At 35.2% G+C, this 22719-nt stretch overlaps 1 protein-coding gene, 1 non-coding gene and 1 pseudogene across 2 annotated transcripts; 1 reads left to right on the plus strand and 2 right to left on the minus strand.

Annotated features, from left to right (window-relative positions):
- Positions 1-2057: 2057 nt before the first annotated feature.
- On the minus strand, positions 2058-2151 carry trnai-uau (transfer RNA isoleucine (anticodon UAU)). Its single transcript has 2 exons — positions 2114-2151; positions 2058-2093 (listed from the first exon to the last, which is right to left on the minus strand). It is a non-coding gene; the product is annotated as a tRNA-Ile (tRNA).
- Positions 2152-5789: 3638 nt separating this feature from the next.
- On the plus strand, positions 5790-10448 carry LOC113113198 (3-hydroxyanthranilate 3,4-dioxygenase-like; annotated as a pseudogene).
- Positions 10449-12281: 1833 nt separating this feature from the next.
- LOC113113038 (transmembrane protein 229B-like) lies at positions 12282-17120 on the minus strand. The gene is made up of 2 exons (XM_026279149.1): positions 16982-17120; positions 12282-13712 (listed from the first exon to the last, which is right to left on the minus strand). The coding sequence occupies exons 1-2, from the start codon at positions 17028-17030 to the stop codon at positions 13246-13248; spliced, it is 516 nt and encodes a 171-aa protein (XP_026134934.1). The 5' UTR covers positions 17031-17120; the 3' UTR covers positions 12282-13245.
- Between the last annotated feature and the right edge of the window lie 5599 nt (positions 17121-22719).

Genomic DNA, 22719 nt, shown 5'->3' on the forward strand with positions numbered 1-22719 from the left:
ATGAACTTCAGTTTTTGAATGTTGCTGAAAATAACCGAAGATGCAATTTATCATGGACATGAGTGTCTTTGAGATCAAATTATCTGTGCTTTATGATGACATTAAATGTAACTCTGTTAAGACTAACAGCTGCTAAAAATTCAGCTGAATGACCTTCAGCGATGAATGATCTTTCTTTCTTGTGTAAAATGTTACAGCACTTCTCATGGAAATTCATGGAAACTAGTGAATTGCGGTCACGGCTCATTCCAGAGAGGAAGGTCAATGCCCCGTCCTGATGTTGTGTCTCCCCGAAAGGCTGCTTCTTTCTCCAACTTGACCTTGTTTTCAGCTGATCTCATGATAATTGCCCCTTGGCCTCCAGTGCTGCTTAGCGGGCCGCTCAACAAAGGGAGGCGAAATCCCTCAGCAGGCTACAGGTCATTATGTATCAGCAAGGGTCTGTCCTTTCCAAGTCAATTCTATGAATTGTACTCACTTAATTCACAGTGATAACAAATTTGAAGCGAGTGAGTGTACATGGGTGATAGGGGTTAGTTGAGGATCGCAGGCTGATGGTCAATTGTCCTCGGCTGTCTCTCCAGGCCAGATCTGCTGACACATTCTCCCACAGGGTGTCTTATCAGATTCATAACGGTAAACCCGCCAGGCTCTTGGCTTTGTGTTTGAATCACATTATCTATTCCTGTTATCAAAAATTAACTAATCAGATTTCAGCGTATGAGACCAGCCAACTGTGAGTAAGAATCTTCCCACAGAAAGCATCAGATTTGGCTTGGATCCCAGATTTTGGTATATAATAACATGTTGATTCTTCCAACATAAATGTTAAAAGTCAGGCCAAAGACCGTATCTGTACCATCAAGATCAAGTGTGGAATGAAGCCAGCCTGACACATCTGATGTTTGGATTTTTCTTAGAAACATCTTACCCTGAAGGGCCGTCTCATTTGAACTGTGATGCGTAGATAAAAGTAAAGAAACAGATATGAGGGCAGTAATTTTGACTAGCAGCATAGTCTCCATTTACACCTGATGTCTTTATAAAAGCATATGTTTTTGTTTAATGTCTATACCAAAAATGTGAAGTGGTTTTTAACCATTTCGTGAATGTGACTGACCATTCACACTAGCATTTAGTCCTGACCAACTTTGATCGGATCACCTGAGATGTTAGTACCACGTGCAAACAGGGCCTAAAGATGAGGAGATGAGATTATAAAACTTAGTTTTGATGAGGTTTACCAATCCATATGTTTGGACATTGTCACGGAATTTACCTTTCATAAGAAAGAAAATAATAATAATAATAATAATAATAATAATAATAATAATAATAATAATAATAATAATAATAATAATAACAAAGGTTAGATCTCAAATCTAAACGTTTTTTATTGTATTTTGTTGTTCTTTATTTTTTGGTGAACTTACTGAAAGTTAAAATAATGCGTTTAGTAAAAAGTTTAATTAATGCGTTTAGTAAAAAGTTAAAATAATGCGTTTAGTAAAAAAGTGCAAACAGTGGATTTCCAAGATTAATTGTTAAAGTGAACAGAAAGGAACTATATGAAGTGATAAATCGAGCGAGCGAGAGAGACATGAAGAACCCTCCAGCTGATGTGTCTAAGTGTTAAGTGTTAACAAGATGTCCACAAGATGTCTTTTAGATGATCTTAGACTGCTACCTGTTGTTCAGACGGAGGTACTACAATCAATTCGACTGAAATCCTGTACACAGAAAGCAAGCTATGAAACGTATAAAGACGTTAATAAATTAAAATATCAAATTACTGGGTTACACAGATAAAACCTCTGAACACTTTATTTATCATATATAAGTAAAAAAAAAAGTCATGTAGGTAAAAAATACAAAAAAATGCAAATTCAAATACTTTCTTTATGACATTTTAAGTCCGTAAAGGCTATATCACATTGATCGTTTGACTCCCCATATCACAGACTATTTACACTAATAGACATGCCTATTATTCAACTGCTATGACAATGTTGCATTTACAAGTACCTTTTTTTATTTTTGCAACATGACAAAAACACTGCTCCAGGTGAGGCTCGAACTCACAACCTCGGCATGGCTCTGCAATGTACTGCTGTATAAGTACCGCGCGCTAACCGATTGCGCCACTGGAGCTTCGCTCACATTGGCTGTAATCAGATATATAATCTCAAACTCTGTCATTTTGCTCTGTGTTTCTAAATACGTTTTCACTGCGACTTGGGTATTTGTTAGTTAAAGGACGAAAATTATATTCTGATGGTGCTACTGATCGTTGCAATTTCTTACAGCCTGTTGTTTATATATCACTTGTTTTCGCTAACGTTGCACATATGCAGTAGAAACGTTAACGTACGCTATATCAATTTAATAGGGTAACGTTAGTTAAAATTATTTTCTTCGATTTTGCTGGTGTTATATGCATTCAATGATACGTATTGAAATGCCAATAATGCATCATGTGCTATCAGGATATATTAGCATACCGTGCTGTTTCATGCTAACGTTACTGACTAGAGAGCTTACTACAGACTGTCAACGACATACGAGAATATTCTTGTAAAAACACTATTATGATAAGAAACAAACTGCATTTCCTCAATCTCACAGTTGTAACAAATATGTGTATAGTTCAGTGACAAAAAATGTGTCTGTTACGAACAAGTAAACAACCATGAATGGGTTTTTAGCACCTTACCATTTCCCAACAATTAAAAAGGCAAATTTGCTCACTTGCCATATACTACTTATATATATAATTTGGCTTGTAACTCGTGGACATTTTTTGCAAAAATGTTTTTGACCCATGTGTGTGTTGTATGGTATCCTACTGTCCTAGACACTTACGTTTAGTAGGCTGTATGAATAATATAATACTCTACAGCTCCCTCTCTAGGTAATGTTCTTCCTGTGAAACTGTGACACATAAGTGTCACAAAAGAAAGTATGCACTGTCCATCAGGACACATCCATGCCTTACATTTAAATACAGAACTGTTTACTTTTTGAATAGGCTGTCAAACCCAACAATTGCAGTGTTCATGTGACATGTCTACACTCACTGTCTGGAAAATGTCTTCAGGTAGCTTGTACATACCAGAAGTCTTTTTTTTTTTTTTTTTTTTTTTTTTTTTTTTTAGCAATGTAGATTACATTGTTCTAGATTTACAGAATGGCTCAAATATATGCATTGACAAAAACAGCACAATTTCCCCAGAGAAAGTGATATTCACAAAACTGTTGACCAATTTAAAATTAATATATATATATATTTTTTTTTTTGTTTTTTGTTTTTTTTCTGAAACCCATCTCTCTAGTTTTGCTTTTAAAATCAGTGAAGGAAGGTATGATAGTGTTTTATATGTAAAAGCGAGAGACAGTCAGTAAATAATGGGGCAGAGGAGCAGTCAGGGTGATGGTGCATTGCAAATAAGCTGAAGTGATGAAATAACGTGACAACAGAAATAACTCTGGTGGGCTGTGGGTTCATTTCAGTTTAAGCTATTTTTCAGAATGCTTTTCAGTTTTGACTCCTTGACATGTACTGACACACTCCTTCTCCTCTTCCACCAGACACCCTGCATTCTGAAACTGCAGCTATTGTTCAGAGCTCTGAATTAATGTCTCATTTAGCTTGCCTACTGATTTTTGTAGCCTTTCTTAAAAAAAAATACACAAATAAAAATAAAAATAAAAAATGCTCTCTTCCTGTTTTAGTGTTAAAAGTATTATGTGTTGGTCAAAGAGCAAACTATTTCTTTAAAAAATAGTTAAAAACTCACTTAATCTGACTTTGCATAACCTACTTCGGTTTGAAACCTCTCACTTTTCTAATAGGCTCAATATCCAGCCATTTAGAGATCCCAGGGAAGCTAAAGAGATGCCCACTTGTGGCACAAGAAGAAGGAGTTATCCTCTCAATTTACAGAAAATTCATAGTGACAAGGCCGTCAAATCTGTTCAACAGCTAATCTGCAACCACAAGTGCTCAGATTACTTATACATGAAAATTACAAATGTGTCTTTCAGACTGCTTGTGCTGAATGCTAATATATTTAGCAGATAATGAAACAAAGTATATAAATAAAAAAATAATCATGCTGTGAAGCTTCATCTGTTTGTTTTGCTCTTGGCAGAAGTCACTCTTATGTTACTCTATGTGTGCACTTCCAGCTTAAAATTTTTTATCTAAGATCTGAACTTAGCATTTCTAGTTTAACCTGTTTTCTCCTTGCAAAGAAAATGTGTGGTTTAATATAATGTGTGTTCACTATTCACTGGATGTGTGTGTGTGTGTGTGTTCACTACTCACTGGATGGGTTAAATGCAGAGCACAAATTTGGAGTATAGGTTTGCATACTTGGCCACATAACTTTCACTTCCTTTTTGTATTCGCACTATAAATTTAGCTCTCAGTCTGGTAAGATTTTACATTTCAAACATGTAATTTTGACATTGTGCTCACATTTGCAATACCTGAACAACACATTTCTATATTTCTATATAAGGTTTTCTTATGAATGAAATGATGTATTTCAGTGGAAGTTTACATAACTAGTGTAGGAAGCGAATTATAACGTTTAACACAGAAAGAAAAGAATGAAAGATGTGTCAACTCTAAATAAAGAATAATGCATTAAAACAATAATACATGGTTATCACAAATGCTACCACAGTTCATTTAATTGATTTAACCCGTTAGAGTCTGGACAATTCAACATATTATTTATACAAGAGGTTAAGGTTGCTGAGGAAGACAGTTAGTATCAATTTCACCTTTCCATTTTGAATGTGTCTCCTGCTTTATGGGCCATTGTTTTATTTATTTTTTTAATTATATTTTTGATAGTAAGGAAATAGTTTTAAACAGCCCATTAAACTTCACCAGGACAAGTTATGGGATGAAATAATTCAGGAGTTACTGCACCCGTACACTCAATTGCTTGTAACATTCTCACACATGTCCATGTTTTTTGCTCTGATGCTCCAAACAAAAAGTACAAAAACTTCTGCATTCTTTCTGCAGAACCTCTAACATTTAATTAATTAACTTACTTACTACTTACTTATTCATTAATTCATTAATTCGTTAGCTTTGTTCATGGTTTTGAAAGCATTTCATTTATCCTGCATTAAGTTAGCCAGCTTTTACAAAGGGACAAAATGAATTTGCACCAACATTTTGTTTGATTGGACGTACAACCTTTAAAAATCACTTAATATCTAATATGTTTGCATGCTGGTATTTAAATATGTCTCGCCGAAAAGATGATGTATGTTTTACACAATAAATGAATTAGTTTTGCTTTCTAAATGTCATTAAATATGAATTTAATTTTGGTTTACTGGATGGTGGTAATGGGCATCTTAGGCCCAGAATCAAAACTTGATTTTACTATTAAGTTTATCTCAGTGCTTCAGTGTATTTAACCTAATATGGTTTCAGAGGATCGGTGAAGCGGGTACATCTGGACCATCAGAACTGAGTCATTTAGATGCAAATGCAGAACTTATTCCACACAATCCTTATAAATCAATGGTCTTTATAGTGAAATGCAGGTTTATGTTGTGGTGTCAGCACTGATAGGTTACTGCTGCGTATACTAATTTCAACCTCCCAGTCACATAGATGCATAAGCACCACCCATAATATTATATAAATAACTCAAAGGTAGTTTGTCACAAATACACTGATGGAATAAACCACCGCTCAGAAAGTTGTTGCTGTTACAGATTGTTGCAAGCATCTTGCTGTATTCTCAAATTAAAGAAAAATGACCAACCGGTCTCTTCATGTGAACATTGACAAGTGGATTGCTGAGAATGAGAGTTCATTCCTACCTCCTGTATGCAATAACTTAATGTGAGTTAAAACTATCTGTCATAAACAAGCAAAAATATGTCATTATATATTCACATTGTATGCATACATAAATAAGCTTTGTTTTTACATTGTGTTTTAGGTTCTTTTGTCAACTGAATATTATGTATGTTGGTGGTCCAAATGTGAGGAAGGATTATCACATTGAAGAAGGGGAAGAGGTGTGGTGCTATTCATGTACCAAATGAAAAATGCTACAAATTAACAAGACATGTTCATTTAGGTTTAGCTGACTTCCTTTTTTATTTTGATTAACTGCACTGTATTCTGGGAATCAGACTGACGAAGGCTAACAGGTGATAACAGTTTATCCATGCTATTCACAAAAGGTTAGTGCCTGAGACTCAGCAGCCGTGGGATTTGATACAGAGGAAAAGGACCAGAAGGCAAAACTATTAATTAAAGATGATACTGACAGCGTAATGTTTAACTGCTTTGAAGCTCTCCACTTGTAAACTATCGCGTAGGATTTACACCACAACCGAATGGCTTACTACATTACAGTACATGGACTGCAATAGTATTCCAAATACACTTTGCATTTTTTAATGGGGACAAAGTCTTTGTGATGATGCAATTCCCTGTTGCTTCTGAGAGCACGTTTGTATTTAAGAGTCGCTCACACTTTATTGTCTTTCATGATTTTATAATGTTTGGCTCGTGAACTGCAAGTATCATTTAGTTGCATTAAAGTTTTAGAATACCTTTACAGCCTAATCTACATGATTTTGACTGCATATTTGCCAAGAAAACCAAATGTGACAACCTGATCGAAAGCACCACCAATAAAGTAAAATACATATCCTGCACAATATCAGCATAAGGAAACTGATTATTATATCACTATGTTTACCATTATGTTAATTAAAGGTGCTGTAAGCATTTTCATTCGTTTTGCTTTACCCACACAAGATTTCTTCAAAGCCCCGCCCTACAAAGACATGTCAGCCAACCCGTTTTCAGCACACAAAACTATTTACAAGCACAATTTTTTTCTGATTGGCTAGTTTATGTGGCTAAAAGGGCATTTACCCCCTCACTTTTATCTCTCCTCTTGTCTGTACTTTTGTTTTTTACAGCACTTTTAGTGTGACAAATTTCCAAATCAAACGGCAGCAGGAATTTAATAGAACTGACAATTGGTGAGCAAATTGAGAATTGGTGGTAATCACATTTTGTGATTCAGGTTTTGTATTTGTTTTTGTGTTAAATCTTTCACTTGGTTGTTATACGTTGCACTGAGCAAATATAATTGCATTAAACAAAAAAAATGTCCATCTTTATTTCATGCTGCAAAGCAACATACTGTGATTATTTTAAAGGGGGGTGGGGGGGGGTAATTATTTTCTTTACCTACTTTAAATTGGGTCAGTCAGGACTCTGTTCATTGGTTAATGTTTTCATCTTGGTCACTAGAGGTCAGTGCAAACCTATCCTAGTCATGGCTATATTTGCTCTAGATTTTCCACACAAGATGAGAGTTTATTTTAAAGACACAATATGTTACATAAGTCTTATGTTGAGTGTCATTTAAGCTTTGTGAAGGTTTGACAGTAAAGCTGTTAAATCAGATACAATTCACAGGATTGAATGGAATACATTTTCTCTGGAAGAAAAAAAAAAGCCCTCGTGCCCCATCTAGCATGCATCTTCATTCCAAGGCTATAACTGAAATCAATTTCCAGAAAAAGAGTTTCTGACACAATAGTACTACATTTGTAATAAGGCCGATGATTTCAAACAAAGGGAAACAAGGAAAATATTTGTTATCCACCGTTCACAGAACAATAATATTCTTCCCACTGACTTCCTGTTTCATTGCCTTTGTGTTGCAGCTCTTTTACCAGGTGAGGGGACGGGGGGGACATGGTTTTGAAAGTGATAGAGAACGGCAAGCATAAAGACATACACATTCGAGAAGGAGAAGTAAGCAAGCATCCTCTAGATTTGTCTCAGCGTGTGCTGCCTCTGAAATACCTTATTGATGTCGAGCCATTTTAGTCTATAAAGACGTTTTATATTCTCAAAAGCCTTGTTTTGCTGCTATTCTCAGATGTTCCTGCTTCCAGCGCGGATTCCCCATTCTCCTCAGAGATACGCAGACACAGTAGGGCTGGTCGTGGAGAGGAGGAGGCTTCGCTCAGAGACAGATTGCCTCAGGTACCATGGGATATCTCTCCCAGACACATTACGCCTGCCTTTTCTCTAACCGTACTCTCAAGTCAACTCCAACATGCATTGGTAATTACTTGTGACCTCAAGATCATACACTTGCCTGTTAATGTTTCTGTACCTTTACCTGACAACAATGCTATTAGACACGACTAGATTGTGGAATAAAATGATAAAAATAAAAAATAAAGTTATATAAAAAAAGTGTTACATTTATATATATATAAATGTATATATATATATAAATATATATATAAATGGTACACACACACACACACACACACACTATAGGTGTACAGCGAAGCCACTATTTTACACTGTATCTGTAGCAATATCAAAATGGTTTATATCTGTATCTGTATTCGGATGAAACGTAATACGAGGGGAAATGCAATTTACATGTAATTCTGGTCCCTTCATAGTTTACATATATCAAATATGCATTTTTATAAGGATGTGCCAAAAGCTGAATACCTTATAATGACTTAAACATGTATAATGAATTCTAACGTATAAAAGCAAAAAAATAATAATTTATTAGATGCAGTCACTATAATGTAGGGGTATCTCAGACCTGTCAATTTTGTGTGCATATGCATGTATGTATAATTAATGAATTGCATTTGTATACATCAGGTTTATGGATCCCAAACAGAATAAAACAGGAAAGCCTTATCCAGGTAAATACAGTTGTTGACTCTGATGTTGCTGTTTATTGTGATTCATGCATGATGAAACAAGGTTAAAAGCCCTTTCATTTAACATGCCATTACTGCAGAGTGCTGTTGTTCAGGGGTCTTCCGTGTAAATGATTTGTTCTTCCCTATAGTGAAAAGTACAAGTAATGTCAGCATCAGGCCTCACTCCCATGGCACCTTAAAGGCACCATTCACCCAAAATGAAAATGTCTGTCAAATGTATTCTCTTCATCAAAACTTTAGATATTTAGCATTACATCAATGCAGTGAATGGGTGCCGTCAGAATGAGACATCAAACTTGAAACGTAGATTATCGTGATATTTTTTGTCAGCTGTTTGGACTCTCATTCTGACGGAATGCATTCACTGCAGAGGATCCATTGGTGAGCAAGTGATGTACTGCTAAATATCTCCAAATTTGATTAAACAAAAAAATAAAAAAAATCATCTACATCTAGGATGGCCTATTTTCAGCAAATTTTCATTTTCAGGTGAACTATTCCTTTAAGCAAGATCACCAAACCGATGTCATTATATTCCCTTGAACACCATATTAAGTGCACATTGTATGCTGTGCTAATAATTCTGTTCATCCAGTAACTGTTTAATTTTTGCAGCTGAACCCATCAAGCCAACCCCATACCCACTCAACACCATGAAGGTGATGGAACTGTACTGCTTCAAAGAGAGGGTGGAAAAGCAGAAGCCTGCCCTGGCCAGTGGTCAGTCCGTGGATATGTTTGGAGAACAGTTTGAGACTGAGGTGAGGAGAAGAAGCCTAGCTGAACCAATCAGACCTACTTCCTGCTTGAGTCAGTCAGATGAGATCCTAGTCTTTAATCAGAGGTCTGACTGCGAGCAAAACAGATAGAGAGAGAGAGAGAGAGAGAGAGAGAGAGAGAGAGAGAGAGAGAGAGAGAGAGAGAGAGAGAGAGAGAGAGAGAGAGAGAGAGAGAGAGAGAGAGAACCTTATTGTTAAGTGTCACAATGCTGACTGAGATCTTCTGCCTGTTAGACGTTTCTCTTTGGTCCGGGTACATCCGAAACCTCTAGAAGAAAAACTGATGGCTAGATCTGGCAACTGGCAACACATTCATCTGTCCTTCATCCAGTTACACTATTTCTTAGTTCAGTTATCTTTTTTATGTTCCCTCTGTCCTTTATTTTTATTTCAACCTTTCTATAGGGGATTGCCTTCTTATTTTTGGAGAGACAGAGTGAGTGTGGTATTCATTTGTACTTCAATGATCATTTTTATGCTAATTGTTTAATAAGTGCTAGGTGACAGAACTGTTTGCAAGAGATCAGAAATCTCAGTGACAAAATAATAAGTAAATTAATAAAACAACTGAGGAGGCATGCATGTCGGTGTGAATGATATTAACTGCTTGTTAACACTATTGTTTTTGTGTGTGGTCTTCTTTAGGTATCGATGGAAACGAACAATTGATTGTATCACTTTGTATGTTGCCCAAGACCCAGACAGGAAGAGACTCTATTGACACCCATCTACACACAAGAAACACTGGTTTAGGGCCAAATGTTTTAATGGTTTTTAATAACAACATTCTTTCTAATGCAGTTTTTATTGTAATACTTATGTACCCACAGTATCCACAGTATCATGTCCACAATAATCACAGTATTCACACATTAGTAGACAAAACATATGCTACATGTATTAGGCCTTAAATAATAAAGATAAACTAAGTTCTTAATTATCTTTAAACACTCTATGCATGACAAAGTGCAAGTCCATAAAAGTCATCATAATCAGCAGTATTTCTTAATTTAATGTAATTTATTTGCACCTAGAGTGTACATATATATATATATATATATATATATATATATATATATATATATATATATATATATATATATATATATATATATATATATATATATATATATATTACATTTTGGTACCTGACAACAATGTGCTGGTATCCGGTGGTCTTTTATAGAGCATAACAAGAAGATCATTTTAGGTAATGTGTGGTTAATGCTAGCTAGTAGATCTGGCTGCTATCCAGTGCACTTGGCCACACTGTGATAGAAATGGAGGTAAACATGTGAAATGCAGTTCACTGCCCTCAATTCATTTAAAAGCAGGAAAATACAGCACAAAAACCGAGCAAGCAGAAAATGTGAAGCTGTAGATCTGACCATTTATTTCAATGCTAAGGTTACAATGCTAAGATACCAGAGCTGGTTTCATACCAAAGCCAGTATTGTGCTAACAGTTTTTTCCTGTAGTGGCAGTTACTATACAAATAAACATTTTTTTTTTTTTTTTCTATTATTTTAGTTTTTGTGCATTCTACCCAAATGTTTTCCTGACATTCAAATTGGGCTTTATTTTTGCTTTTCAATCTAGTGCAACAGTGGCATCCATGTTTTCATCACCCTTGGTTTTGGATTTTGCCCATTCAGTTTTTCCCATAGGGACTTTTAAAGCATATATTTGAAGAGTTGTAAGCAATAAACCAAAGCAACCAGCTACGAGGTGAATCACAACTTCACAAGAGAGAAACAATCCTGTGAAGTCCTGAAAATGATTTAAAGATCCCGTTCTTCGTGATTCCATGTTTTAAACTTTAGTTAGTGTGTAATGTTGTTGTTAGAGTATAAATAATATCTGTAAAATTCTAAAGCTCAAAGTTCAATGCCAAGTGAGATATTTTATTTAACAGAATTCGCCTACAAAAATTGACCCGCTTGGACTACATCCCTCTAGTTCCTGCAGTAATGACATCATTAAAACCATTTTTTGACTAACCTCCGCCCACATGAATTCACAAACAGGGGGGCGTGGCCTTGTTGCGCTCCGACGGAGAAGGACTAAGAGTTGCGTTTGGAGTTTGGAGTTTACTTGGAGATTAATGGTTACAATTTATGTTTAACTCTGTACCCGAAAATTATAATCCACATGTAAAACTATGTGCAGCACATTTTGCTGAGGACAGCGAGCTTCCTCAATCAGTTTAATGCCGGATTCGCACAAAGATTATTCCTGAAAGATGGAGCAGTTTGTTTATGGACCACAACCAGTAAGTCTATTTTATTATTTAAGTTGGTGCGTTTAACAGTTTCTGTAACTTATTACACAAAGGGCAATGCTGTTTAGCTTTGTTAACTAGATGTTAGGGCTGTGCAAAAAAACGAATGCCATTTTCATGCGCATCTCGTCAGTAAAAACGCTCCTGTGACTATAAGTACATCTCCAGCACATGCTATTGCCCGCTTGATTCTCAAAACTAGTCCAAAACTAGCCCAATCGCATTTTCAGGAGGGCAGCGCGCACTCAGCACAGGAACCGCTGGCACAAACTGAACTTGTTACATATTTCTGAAGGAGGGACTTCATAGAACAAGGAAGTCATCAGCCCGTTTTTATGACAGCGGTATACATTGTTTTTTTTACACACAAAACATGAACACATGTTATACTGCACACTGTAAACACAATCAAAGCTTCAAAAAAAGCGAATAAATATGAGACCATTCTTTTAAGAATGTTTATTGGGTATTAGAAACAACATATTTTGTAACAACATATATTTGCTTATTTCAATATATGTATAATATATACAAAAATGTAAGTAGTTTGAGAGTGTAGGTAGTTTCTTACACAGTGTTTCACAGGAGTGGGTTGGTTTTGCTTGTCTCAGTTCTCTGAATGGTGGAGATTTATTTGCAGAATCATGGGCAGTATTCACGCTGTTCACACAGAAACCGTTTTTTTTCCATTACAATGCACTACTTTTCAATAGTTTTTCTATGTAAATGTGCTAGACAGTTGTGTATGATCACTGCGCTCTGCGTCTACTTGCAGCGTTGTGCACATGAGCACCATGTTTAGAAGACTGTGTCAAGTTAAAATAATTTTAACATTTTCGCAGCGCACATCAATGTCAATTCCACAACAGTGGACCAATCAGAAGACCCCAGAGCAGGGGCAAGCTTTGTGAGCTTTTGTTTACAGTAGCAAGTTGGCATCGCAACTGTTTTATTTTACGGCAACATAGCGGAGGGAGCATTAGTGCTATGTTTTTTTTTTTCTTTCTTTTTTTTTTTTACATTACTGAGTGCTGTGTCTCATGTTTTTAAAGGCAAATATGTATTCTGTGTGAACAGCCCCTTAAACAGGAATATAAAAAAAAATAAAAAAAATAAACAACAATGGAATAATGAAGATTGCTGGCTTCAACAAAAGATTATTTAACTGATTAACAACCTTGTACATCACAGTTAGTCTGTCGTTACAAGTTAATAAATGATCATTAACAATCAATTTTTCTATGGAGAAAAGGAATGTTTTTTTTATTTTTTTTATTTTTTTTTCTGAAACCTGACTGTTGGACTCTGTTAGCATCGTAGCATTTATCAGGCCTACTTAACACTCTATCCCAATACAAAGTCAAAGATTTTTTAACATGTTCTGTTAAGCAGTTTATTGTTTTCTGTTTATATTGACTACTTATCTAGCCGTATCTTCAAAGTGTTCCTGATAACGTGTTTTTCAGCGATAAGTGCCGCCAATGCCCAAGGAACGGCATATTCAAGCGTTACCAGACCTATGAAGTTATACCTGAACTCTGAATAGTCCCAAGGGCAGGCCCCGAACAGCCTGAGCAGAAACCCCCAGCTAAACTCCCACAGATAGATGAAGAGAGTGTAGACAGTCAGCCTGACTGGTAGGAGGCAGTGTTTCTGCTGCAGCCTCGCACCTAGACCCTCCATGAAGAAGATGGCAGAGCTGTAAATAAGCAGCGCCCAAAGGCTTGTGTGGCCCGCAAGTCTGTGGTCACGGGTGTAGTACCAATCAAAGGCTGCTGTGAACCCCACCTCACAGAGGCACCCATGCAGGGCGTAAATGTACAGTCGGGCGAGAGGTGAGAGGGGTGTGTTCTGCCCAGAGACGTCAGTGGTGGCACCAGTACCTGCAACAACAGAAGGTTTTGTAAGCATAGGTTTTCATACTTGCCTTTAGAGTTTTTTTTTTTTTTTTTCCTTTTTTTTAATTGATTATACTTTGTATGATTAACTTCAAGTAAATGTTTGATTTGATAAGGGTTTGGAGGATGTGCAAAACCATCTTTATTAGCTGGATGTAAAAGACATTAGTGATGCACACTAGATCTGTAATCTTAATTAATATTTACGCACAATCACTAAACAATGTTAATTTATCTTACACTGTAACAGCAATCCGTTTCAAAACATACTGCAGCCTAGGCAGCATTTTAAGACATCCTATCTGTGCTCTCAACACTAAAAAGTAAGTTATATATAATTCATTTTGGCTAAGGGTGGAAATCTTTAGGCACCTGCATTTTTATTAATAATAATATGTTTATTAATTTATGAGTATTTTGACTTTAAAAATCACATTTATTTCTGCATTTTTATAAAATTATTTGTATATTTCCACCAAAGGATAAATAACAATAATTATAATCAAACGGTAATTCAAAATTAACAAATTAATTATAAATTAAATAATAATAATAATCATAATATATAATAACTAATAAAATATAGCTTCAAAAATACAAGCAAATATAAAGAGGAACAAAGAAACATTAAAAGTGCATTAAGGATCTGAGAGTGCTTTTAAGTATCTGAATGTTTTCCAGGCATGGGCAGGATTTTTTAATATTTCTGAGCATCATTGCTGTTTATTTATGATTGATGATGGTCCAATAGACTCCATTTGAAAGCAGATGTCTGTCAGTAAATACATTTAGTGTATACATGTTTTACTGCATTCCAAACAGGTAACAAATAATTCCTGTGCAGAGGATTTGGAAGGGAAAACACTGAATTACTGGCAGATGCAACTGCACATTGCCAAGTAAAGCATTTCTCACTGCCATATTCTGTGCAATAAAGCCCATGAATGCCCTTGTATCTTGCTTCAACCATGAAACCTTATGCAAATGTATATACTTGTTTGATGCTTTTGTGTGTGTTTGTTCTGCAAGCAGAATACAGCTGCCTCTAGCTAAGCTCAAAATCGATTCTGAATTGTCAAAGAGAGAATAACATTGCATCTGAGATTCAGCATTTTCTCCCACTCTTAGTTTTGGCCATATTATAAATCAGCACTGTATGTACTGTATATTTAAAGTGAAGACAAGCCCATAATGTACTGTGAAAATGAAGTGAGAAAAGGTCAATTATAATAAAGTGAATACTGAAAACAATTAATACAAAAAACTTCAATCTAATTAAAAGTGTAATATTTGTTCATTCCATGCATTTCTAGTATTCTTTTAAGCGTAACATCATGCTAATGTAAAAATGTGCCAAGTGCAATGCTTTTCTTGTAGCATTCAGAGTGTTTGAGCAAATTTACATATTTAAATTTGCAATATATCAATTAAACTATTAAATAACAAGTATGCCAATTCAGTTTTCTGGTTTACTCCCTTGATTTGTTACAGTTACGGTCAACTGGGTTTATAAGTTGATGATACCAAGTGCTCACTAGACTACGAGTGATTTTTGCTTCAGTTCACTTAAATGCTCTTTAAAGAAAAAAATAATAATAATAATAATAATTGCCCTGATTTACTTTTGTATTCTATTGTTTTTTTTTTAAATGCTATTTCTGGCAACCTTTTCATCGAACAAATTTACATAAATTAGTCATCTAGAATCAGCCATCATCTTAATGATATAAATTAAACTCTAAGATCAACAGCTCACCATAGTTGAGGAGCAAAAAAAACACTTGTTAAGAGGAAAGCTTTTCTGATATGAAGTAAAAATTAAAGAAGTACTGTGCACATAATGAGATACGATGCACACAAATATTCTCAGCTGCAGATACATCTGATCATCAAAATGTCACAGGGAAGGCAGATAAAAATCTTTCAGCTTTCATTCTGAGTATGAAGCTTGAAATAAACAAAGTACTTTATGTGTCAGTGTGCCTTCTGATGTTATGTTAGGTTCACCTCCTTGCTGAAAAAAAAACCTTTCATTTAATGATAAAAAAAAAAAAAAAAACTTCCCCAAACTAATTGAAACAGATTGACCAAATCAACCACATTAAGACCTGATCACAATGAAGAATCAAAATGTTCTTGATATTTACACTTGTAAGAGGTTACTCTTAAAGATGATGAGTATGACCATCAAGTAAAGTGTAAAGAAACATGAGCGATGTGCCCGAGTGACTGAATAGAAAATCTTTGTTTGTTCTTCACATTTCACAATGGACTGTTTTGTGAATTACACTAAACATGTATCCAGGTTTTCAAATCATGTTTTGTTGAAAGATATGGCAGTGCCAAGTAACCAGCTTTTTACACTAAGATACCAAGCGTATCATTGTTTGAGTGTTGCTAATGAAACCAGTACATAATGAAACAAGAAATATCTGCTTGCTTGAGTTTAATATTTTTATTATGTGAGTTATATATATACATTGTAATCTACCTACTGTATAGAGTGAGAGAGAGATACTTTTTTTGGAGTACTGTTTTACTGTCATCGACTTATAGGAAATTTGTCAATAATAGTATGTGCATAGATATTTCGTTAAGATTATGTTGCTTTGCATTGTTTCAATTTCTTCTGCCTCGGGATGTTACTCGGGCTCAAACATATATGGCTCTATCACAGTATAATGTATAAAATAGAAGTAACAACCCTTTTTTTTTTCTTTTTACTGATATACAGAAGCATTATCGCTACATGAACAAATTTGGTTATTTCTGACCAGTCTTTAAAAAATCAAATAGAACATACTTAAATATTTACATATTGTATAAGTTGGCTCTTTGATGAATCGCTTTCTTCCTCTTTTGTAAGTTGCCTCTGCTAAATGCATAATTATAAATGTAATGATATGCACTAAGCTAAACAAAAATGTAAAGCATTTACTTTTTTTCTTGTTGTTTTCATTGCATTTAATTTCACACTTGGTGTGAATAGACCCTTAGGCTATCCAATCGTATTTTACTTCCAGCTAACCCAGTGATATTTCTAGATGGGTCTATCGATATTCAAATGTTTCAAACTTATTATGTGGATGTATTGAATGGGATCTAGGCCCAGTTAAATTCAGAAGCTTACTCCGCCATCAGATCTGCCATCAGTTATTAATAATCATCCATTCGGTTTTCAGCCATATTTCCCACTATACACAACAACAACAAAAATATTTGTTTATTGCAAACGATAAACCACCTAAACTCACCATCACTCTTAGGGCCCTGCCTTCTCATCAGTACATTTCTAGACACCATTTTCAGTTCGTCAGCACAGCACACAACACCTTCTGAGTCTATACCATTTCCTGATACTGCCCAAGTTCTGTAGTCCTGAGAGCACAATGGCTAAATATTAAGCCAGCGCTATCAGTGACATCCCCACTTGGGCTGTACATAAATAAACAGTCTAAAGGGCGGGAACCCTAAGCAACTACCTCTCATATGGGATCAAGTGATGTAAACATATAGACTGGCATTAGGATGATTTGGGAAGCTGTGATAGGCCTGCTCATCACTGTTCATTTTAGCAAAAGTTTTGCAAAGATTGCAAAGAAGTTACCACTCATGGAGAAGAGATTCTGCGGATTTAAGCAGATCTAGTAGTTGTTAAAACCATACAATGTTTGCATACACAGTCAAAATGAAAACTGTGGTCAAATAAAGCCATCCCATAAGTTGCCAAGATTCCTCTTAACAGTTTCATGCTCCTCTACGCTTTCAGTGATGATGCTTTAGAAAGCTGTTTCCTATAAGCTAGACAGCAAGGCAGCTCACTATGTTTTGGAACAGAGCCGTAGATGACTCGATTAAAACAATTCTGTGAGCTGGACTAATGACACAAGATGCTTTAACCTAAAATAAGAGGAAGTCAAGCACATCACTATAAATAGCTCTAGTTCATGCACAGGAAGCACTTTCCTCCAGGACACACAAAAGCAGTCATGGCACCATTCTATATCTCTCATGTTTGCTTTTCTCTGCTGTGTAATAAAAAAAAGTCAAATGACCGATTAGTAGGGAACAGAGTCCACTTTACAGAGTCCAAATTTGTACACACACATAGACTTGCTCATAAAGTAATTATTTAGGATGTACACTCTCTGAATAGTGTAAGTAACCACAGCCATGCCTTCCACCAGTGTAAAAAATATAAAGACCACTGATCTATAATAGAGAACTGGATTGTTCATGCCATCATAAAAGTAAAGCCACTGGGCCACCATATTTGGATTTCCTAGTATTCCCTTAAATTCAATTGAATTAATAGGAAGTTGTAATATTTTAATGAGAAAACCACCTAATGAGTTGTTTTTTATATCTGCAGTATCCCTGCACACTTAACACAAACATCCTAAGAATGTATATTATTATTTGTATAATGTCTGGAAGTTAATAAAATGTTTAATAAAAACATTCATATACATTACATTACAGTATCCAATGAACATGACAAACATCCTACAGATGAGATAGTCAACATATATATTACAAATGACAAAGTGCTCATTTTGAAATCTGAATTCTGATTCATGCTTTAATTCGCCTTGAACAGTTATTTACTGTTTATGTGATTTTGCTATAGGATTTTTATTCGTCCAGTTGGCTAACTGCAAATGTTTAATCAATAACTGGTTAATGAATGATTAACAACATTCATTTTGAAGCAGTTAATGGTTTAAACGTTGGTTAAATTAATAATTAATTACACTCCTATGGAAACTGCAATGCTGATCAAATTCCACAGAATTTGAGCGATCTTGAAGAATTTGAAAGAGATGTTGCACAATCACGAAATAAAATACATGCATCATAACTTATTTAGAGAAATAACACAGACTGCATAGACTTAAAGGCATGAAGCTTTATTGCCAAAATGATGCACAGCAATTTTTTTTTTTTTTCAATAGAGCAATATAGTATTGGCTAGGACTTAACTTTGTTCTTCTTGATCAAGAGTGGTATTCTACGGAAGTTCTAAGTGGCCATGCATTATAATTTTTTTTCTTCTGGTTTTCTCGTTATAACGACTTAATTTTCTCGTTATCGCGACATAACAAAGGTCGTTTTCTCGTTATAAAGACTTAATTTTCTCGTTATCTCAACATAACGAAGTTCGTTTTCTCGTTGTAACGACTTAATTTTCTCGTTTTCTCGACATAACGAAGTTCGTTTTCTCGTTATAACGACTTAGTTTTCTCTAAGAAGTTACAAAACTGCGCCAGCAGGTGGCACTATAGACCTGAATATAACTGATGGGGTGATGTACACTATCCACTTTACTGTACGCGGACCTTCCTCATGATCGCTATAATTTGTGCAGTCTTGTTCATTACTGACATTTAATTAATTCATAAATGTTAAATGCTTGAATCAATATGAATATTTTGTGTATTAAGTTCCTGCTAGATGCATGAGTTTCACCAACGCATTCTGTGTCATAAAATAACTGCTTATCAAAACCAAGGTTGACATCACTGTATTCTGTTCATCTACAGTACGGGATTTAATGATGTAGGCTGATGTGCTTCTTTTCCTTATTACTAATCTTTATTGTTAACCATATTGATGAGAAATGTGATGTATATGTAAAATCCATAGACTAATTTAATTCAGTTTTGTTTTGTAATGTTGTAATGGTTTTTTTCCACACACACACATACACTACACGTACACATGAACGCTCTTTTCAAACAGAAGCTTGTAACACACATGATATCTGCCACATCATATAATGACTACTACAAATTACAAATTATATATAATTTTATTTCAAATAAAGGGAAAATGAAACGTGAGTTTAATCCAAGCAGCTCTAATGGCGCGGTGTTGCCATTTAAACATGTTAATTACAAAAACAAAACGTTCATTGTACTGTCTCTGGAAAAATCAACAGTGATTGATCAGCCTTTATTTATGTACAGTATTGTAAGACGTTATTACCTAGGCGAAGCAAAATTTGCTGAAATATAGGCTACAGTAAGAGCGCCCGCATGGTCCATCAGATGCTTGTCAAAGTTGAGTTCGTTACTATAGCAACAGTAAAACTGTCATGTCGTTATAACGAGAAAACAAACTTTCGTTATGTCGAGATAACGAGAAAATTAAATCGTTATAAAGAGAAAACCAAAAAGGAAAAAAAAATATAATGCACGGCCTCTTAGAACGTCCATAGTATTCTGCAAGATGTCTCAACATGAAGGCCGTATTTGTCTAGTTTTCTTCTAACACACTGCGTTGAAGTGGTTTTCCTCTTTTCAACGAGTCATCTTGCAAGTCTTTGGCTGTACATTGCAGGTTTTTTCTCAGTTGCTCTGATTAAATATTTTTTTTATGATTTTGTGATTTTTCTTCAACACCTGCAAAGGTTTTCTGGTAAAACACAATTTAAGCTAAGGAATAAGGCTGAGACCTGTGTCTCTTGGAACTTTCAATGTCTTGGAAATCTTCATATAGCCTTAGCCTTTCTAAAGTAATAAAATATTTATTCTCTTTAGCTTTTGTAAGATCTCTGTTGACATTTTTGGTACTCAATTTCAACACATGCATGGGCTAACTGTATGTGTAACAGCTCAAACCAATACTGTTTTTAATAGTGTTTCTAAAGGCTTAATTGTGTTTTGAGACTATTTTATTCCCCACCATGTGAATAAGTGATTTGGGGAAGTTTTCGTCCACTAGGGGGTAAAGATGGGTCTTATTTTGTCCACAACTTTCTCTGTGTTTGAGCTAATGGAATGATGTTTGGTGACAAATCTTATTTTGACCCATATTTTGGGAAAAGGCTTTGCAATTTTTCAAAAATTCAACGGTACACTGTGGGCAAATTCACTACCCTTTCGTTATGTTCGTGGATGAAAACATCCACTAAATTAAACTGCTGTAAAAATGTATCAGATACATATTTTACATATTATACTCCATATAACTCCATATTTTTCCAGCCAGAAACTAAGCCTTTTTTTTTGCACAGGCCTATCTAAAGGGTTAATGGTCCCATCTAGTGATCAACTGTAAAAAATATCAAATTTGACCTCTTCCCAAAAGGGAAGACCACAAACAATCAAGAATGCATGATTATGGTGCCATGGCTTTGCAATCAAAAATTTTGTTAAAATGGAAGTCAACGGGGCAAAAACAGCCACCAACAACAAATGAGGGAGAAAAAAATTTAAATCTAATGTTGCACAAAAACTAACAATGCATCAAAGCCAATCTTGTTAATAGTCTTTGACATGCCCAAGACTGTGATAAAAGGTAAAAAAATACATATATCCAGTCCACAATCACTTTTTATATCGAAAATATGTAATTTTGTGTGTATTTTTTCCCCAAATCAGTGACATCATTTATGAACTTGGTAATAAATAGTTAAAATCTTGGATTTTTTTTAAACATTTGGTAGTTTTGATCAGGAATGAAGTTGATTAACAGATTTATGCAAAAAATAATAATAATAATAATCTGATACATTTTTACAGCAGTTTAATTGAGTGGATGTTTTCATCCCGAACATAATGAAAGGGTAGTGAATTTGAACAATGCACAAAGGTTAAAAACAGCAATTTTGAATAGGGGTTGAATAATTATGACATACTGTAGCAGTATTATTAAAAAATCTTATAACTCGAAAGTATTACATTATATATTGAGAATATCCCTTTTAATATGCCAGTGAACTGTTATAGATGCAATTTTTATTTTATCCTCGATCTTCAGAAAAGCTTGTATTTCTAAAGTACTGCAGTCTTTGAGGGGTTGAGTAATTTTGATTGTAAGTGTACTTCCTTGATTTGTTACTGTTACAGTCAACTGGGTATATAAGTTGATACCAAGAGCTCACTAGACTATGAGTGATTCTTGCTTCAGTTCACTTAAATTCTCTAGAAAATAATAATAATAATAATTGCCTAGATGTAGAAAGATTGCAAAGATGTTACCACTCATGGAGAAGAGATTCTGCGGATTTAAGCAGATCTAGTAGTTGTTAAAACCATACAATGTTTGCATACACAGTCAAAATGTAAACTGTGGTAAAATAAAGCCATCCCATAAGTTGCCAAGATTCCTCTTAACAGTTTCATGCTCCTCTATGCTTTCAGTGATGATGCTTTAGAAAGCAGTTTCCTATAAGCTAGACAGCAAGGTAGCTCACTATGTTTTGGAACAGAGCCGTAGATGACTCGATTAAAACAATTCTGTGAGCTGGACTAATGACAGAAGATGCGTTAAAGGTGCCATATGCAAAAATTGAGGTAAAAATATCCATAACATGACCTACACGCATCAAAAGAATGAGAAGAAATAGATGATGTCATAAAAAAAATGTCAAGTTAAAGTGCTGCAGAGATATCAACCTTAATTAGTATTAGCATTACTAGCCCCGGCCCGACAGGTGTCGTAATACCAGCTTCGGCCATGGGAGGCGGTATGCGGGCAACATAACCACCAGCCAACCTGCAATAAACGAATAACTTGCACAGCTTGTGGGCATGTACTTGAACCTGATGTCAATCGTGTGGAAAGTACAGCCCACTACTTAATTTCAGTTCAGGGAAGAGAGAGAAATGATGACTCAAGTCCTTGGCAAGAGACCCCTACCACCACCACCCGCTACAGGGAAACAACCTCGCTCGGAATCACAAATCAAATCCGATAAGAAAAGGAGCCGAACCAGAGTAAACATCGGCACTGCTTTCATTCGCTGGAGACAACTGATGGACCATAAAGAAATGAGGCTCAACTCCGAACTTGCAACATTTCTAACAGTAAGTTAGATGCTGTTAGTATTTCGCTAAGAAGTTTGTTTTATATGTTTGTGTATTTGTTTTCGGGAAGTTATAACATAGCAATGTATCGAAGGCTGTTCGATAAACGTGCTAATGTTAGCGATGGCTAACCATAGCTGCATTTGATAATTAGCTAGCTGTAACTTACCCGTTGTTCT

Source organism: Carassius auratus, chromosome 13 (assembly GCF_003368295.1).
Source record: "Carassius auratus strain Wakin chromosome 13, ASM336829v1, whole genome shotgun sequence".
Taxonomy (NCBI): domain Eukaryota; kingdom Metazoa; phylum Chordata; class Actinopteri; order Cypriniformes; family Cyprinidae; genus Carassius; species Carassius auratus.

Bases quoted from the DNA above. Each gene is read 5' to 3' on its own strand.
- LOC113113038 (XM_026279149.1), bottom strand. From the start codon at position 17,030: ATGGTGTCTAGAAATGTACTGATGAGAAGGCAGGGCCCTAAGAGTGAT. The intron at 13,713-16,981 runs GTGAGTTTAGGT...CTGTTGTTGCAG, and splicing joins GCAGGGCCCTAAGAGTGATG to GTACTGGTGCCACCACTGAC.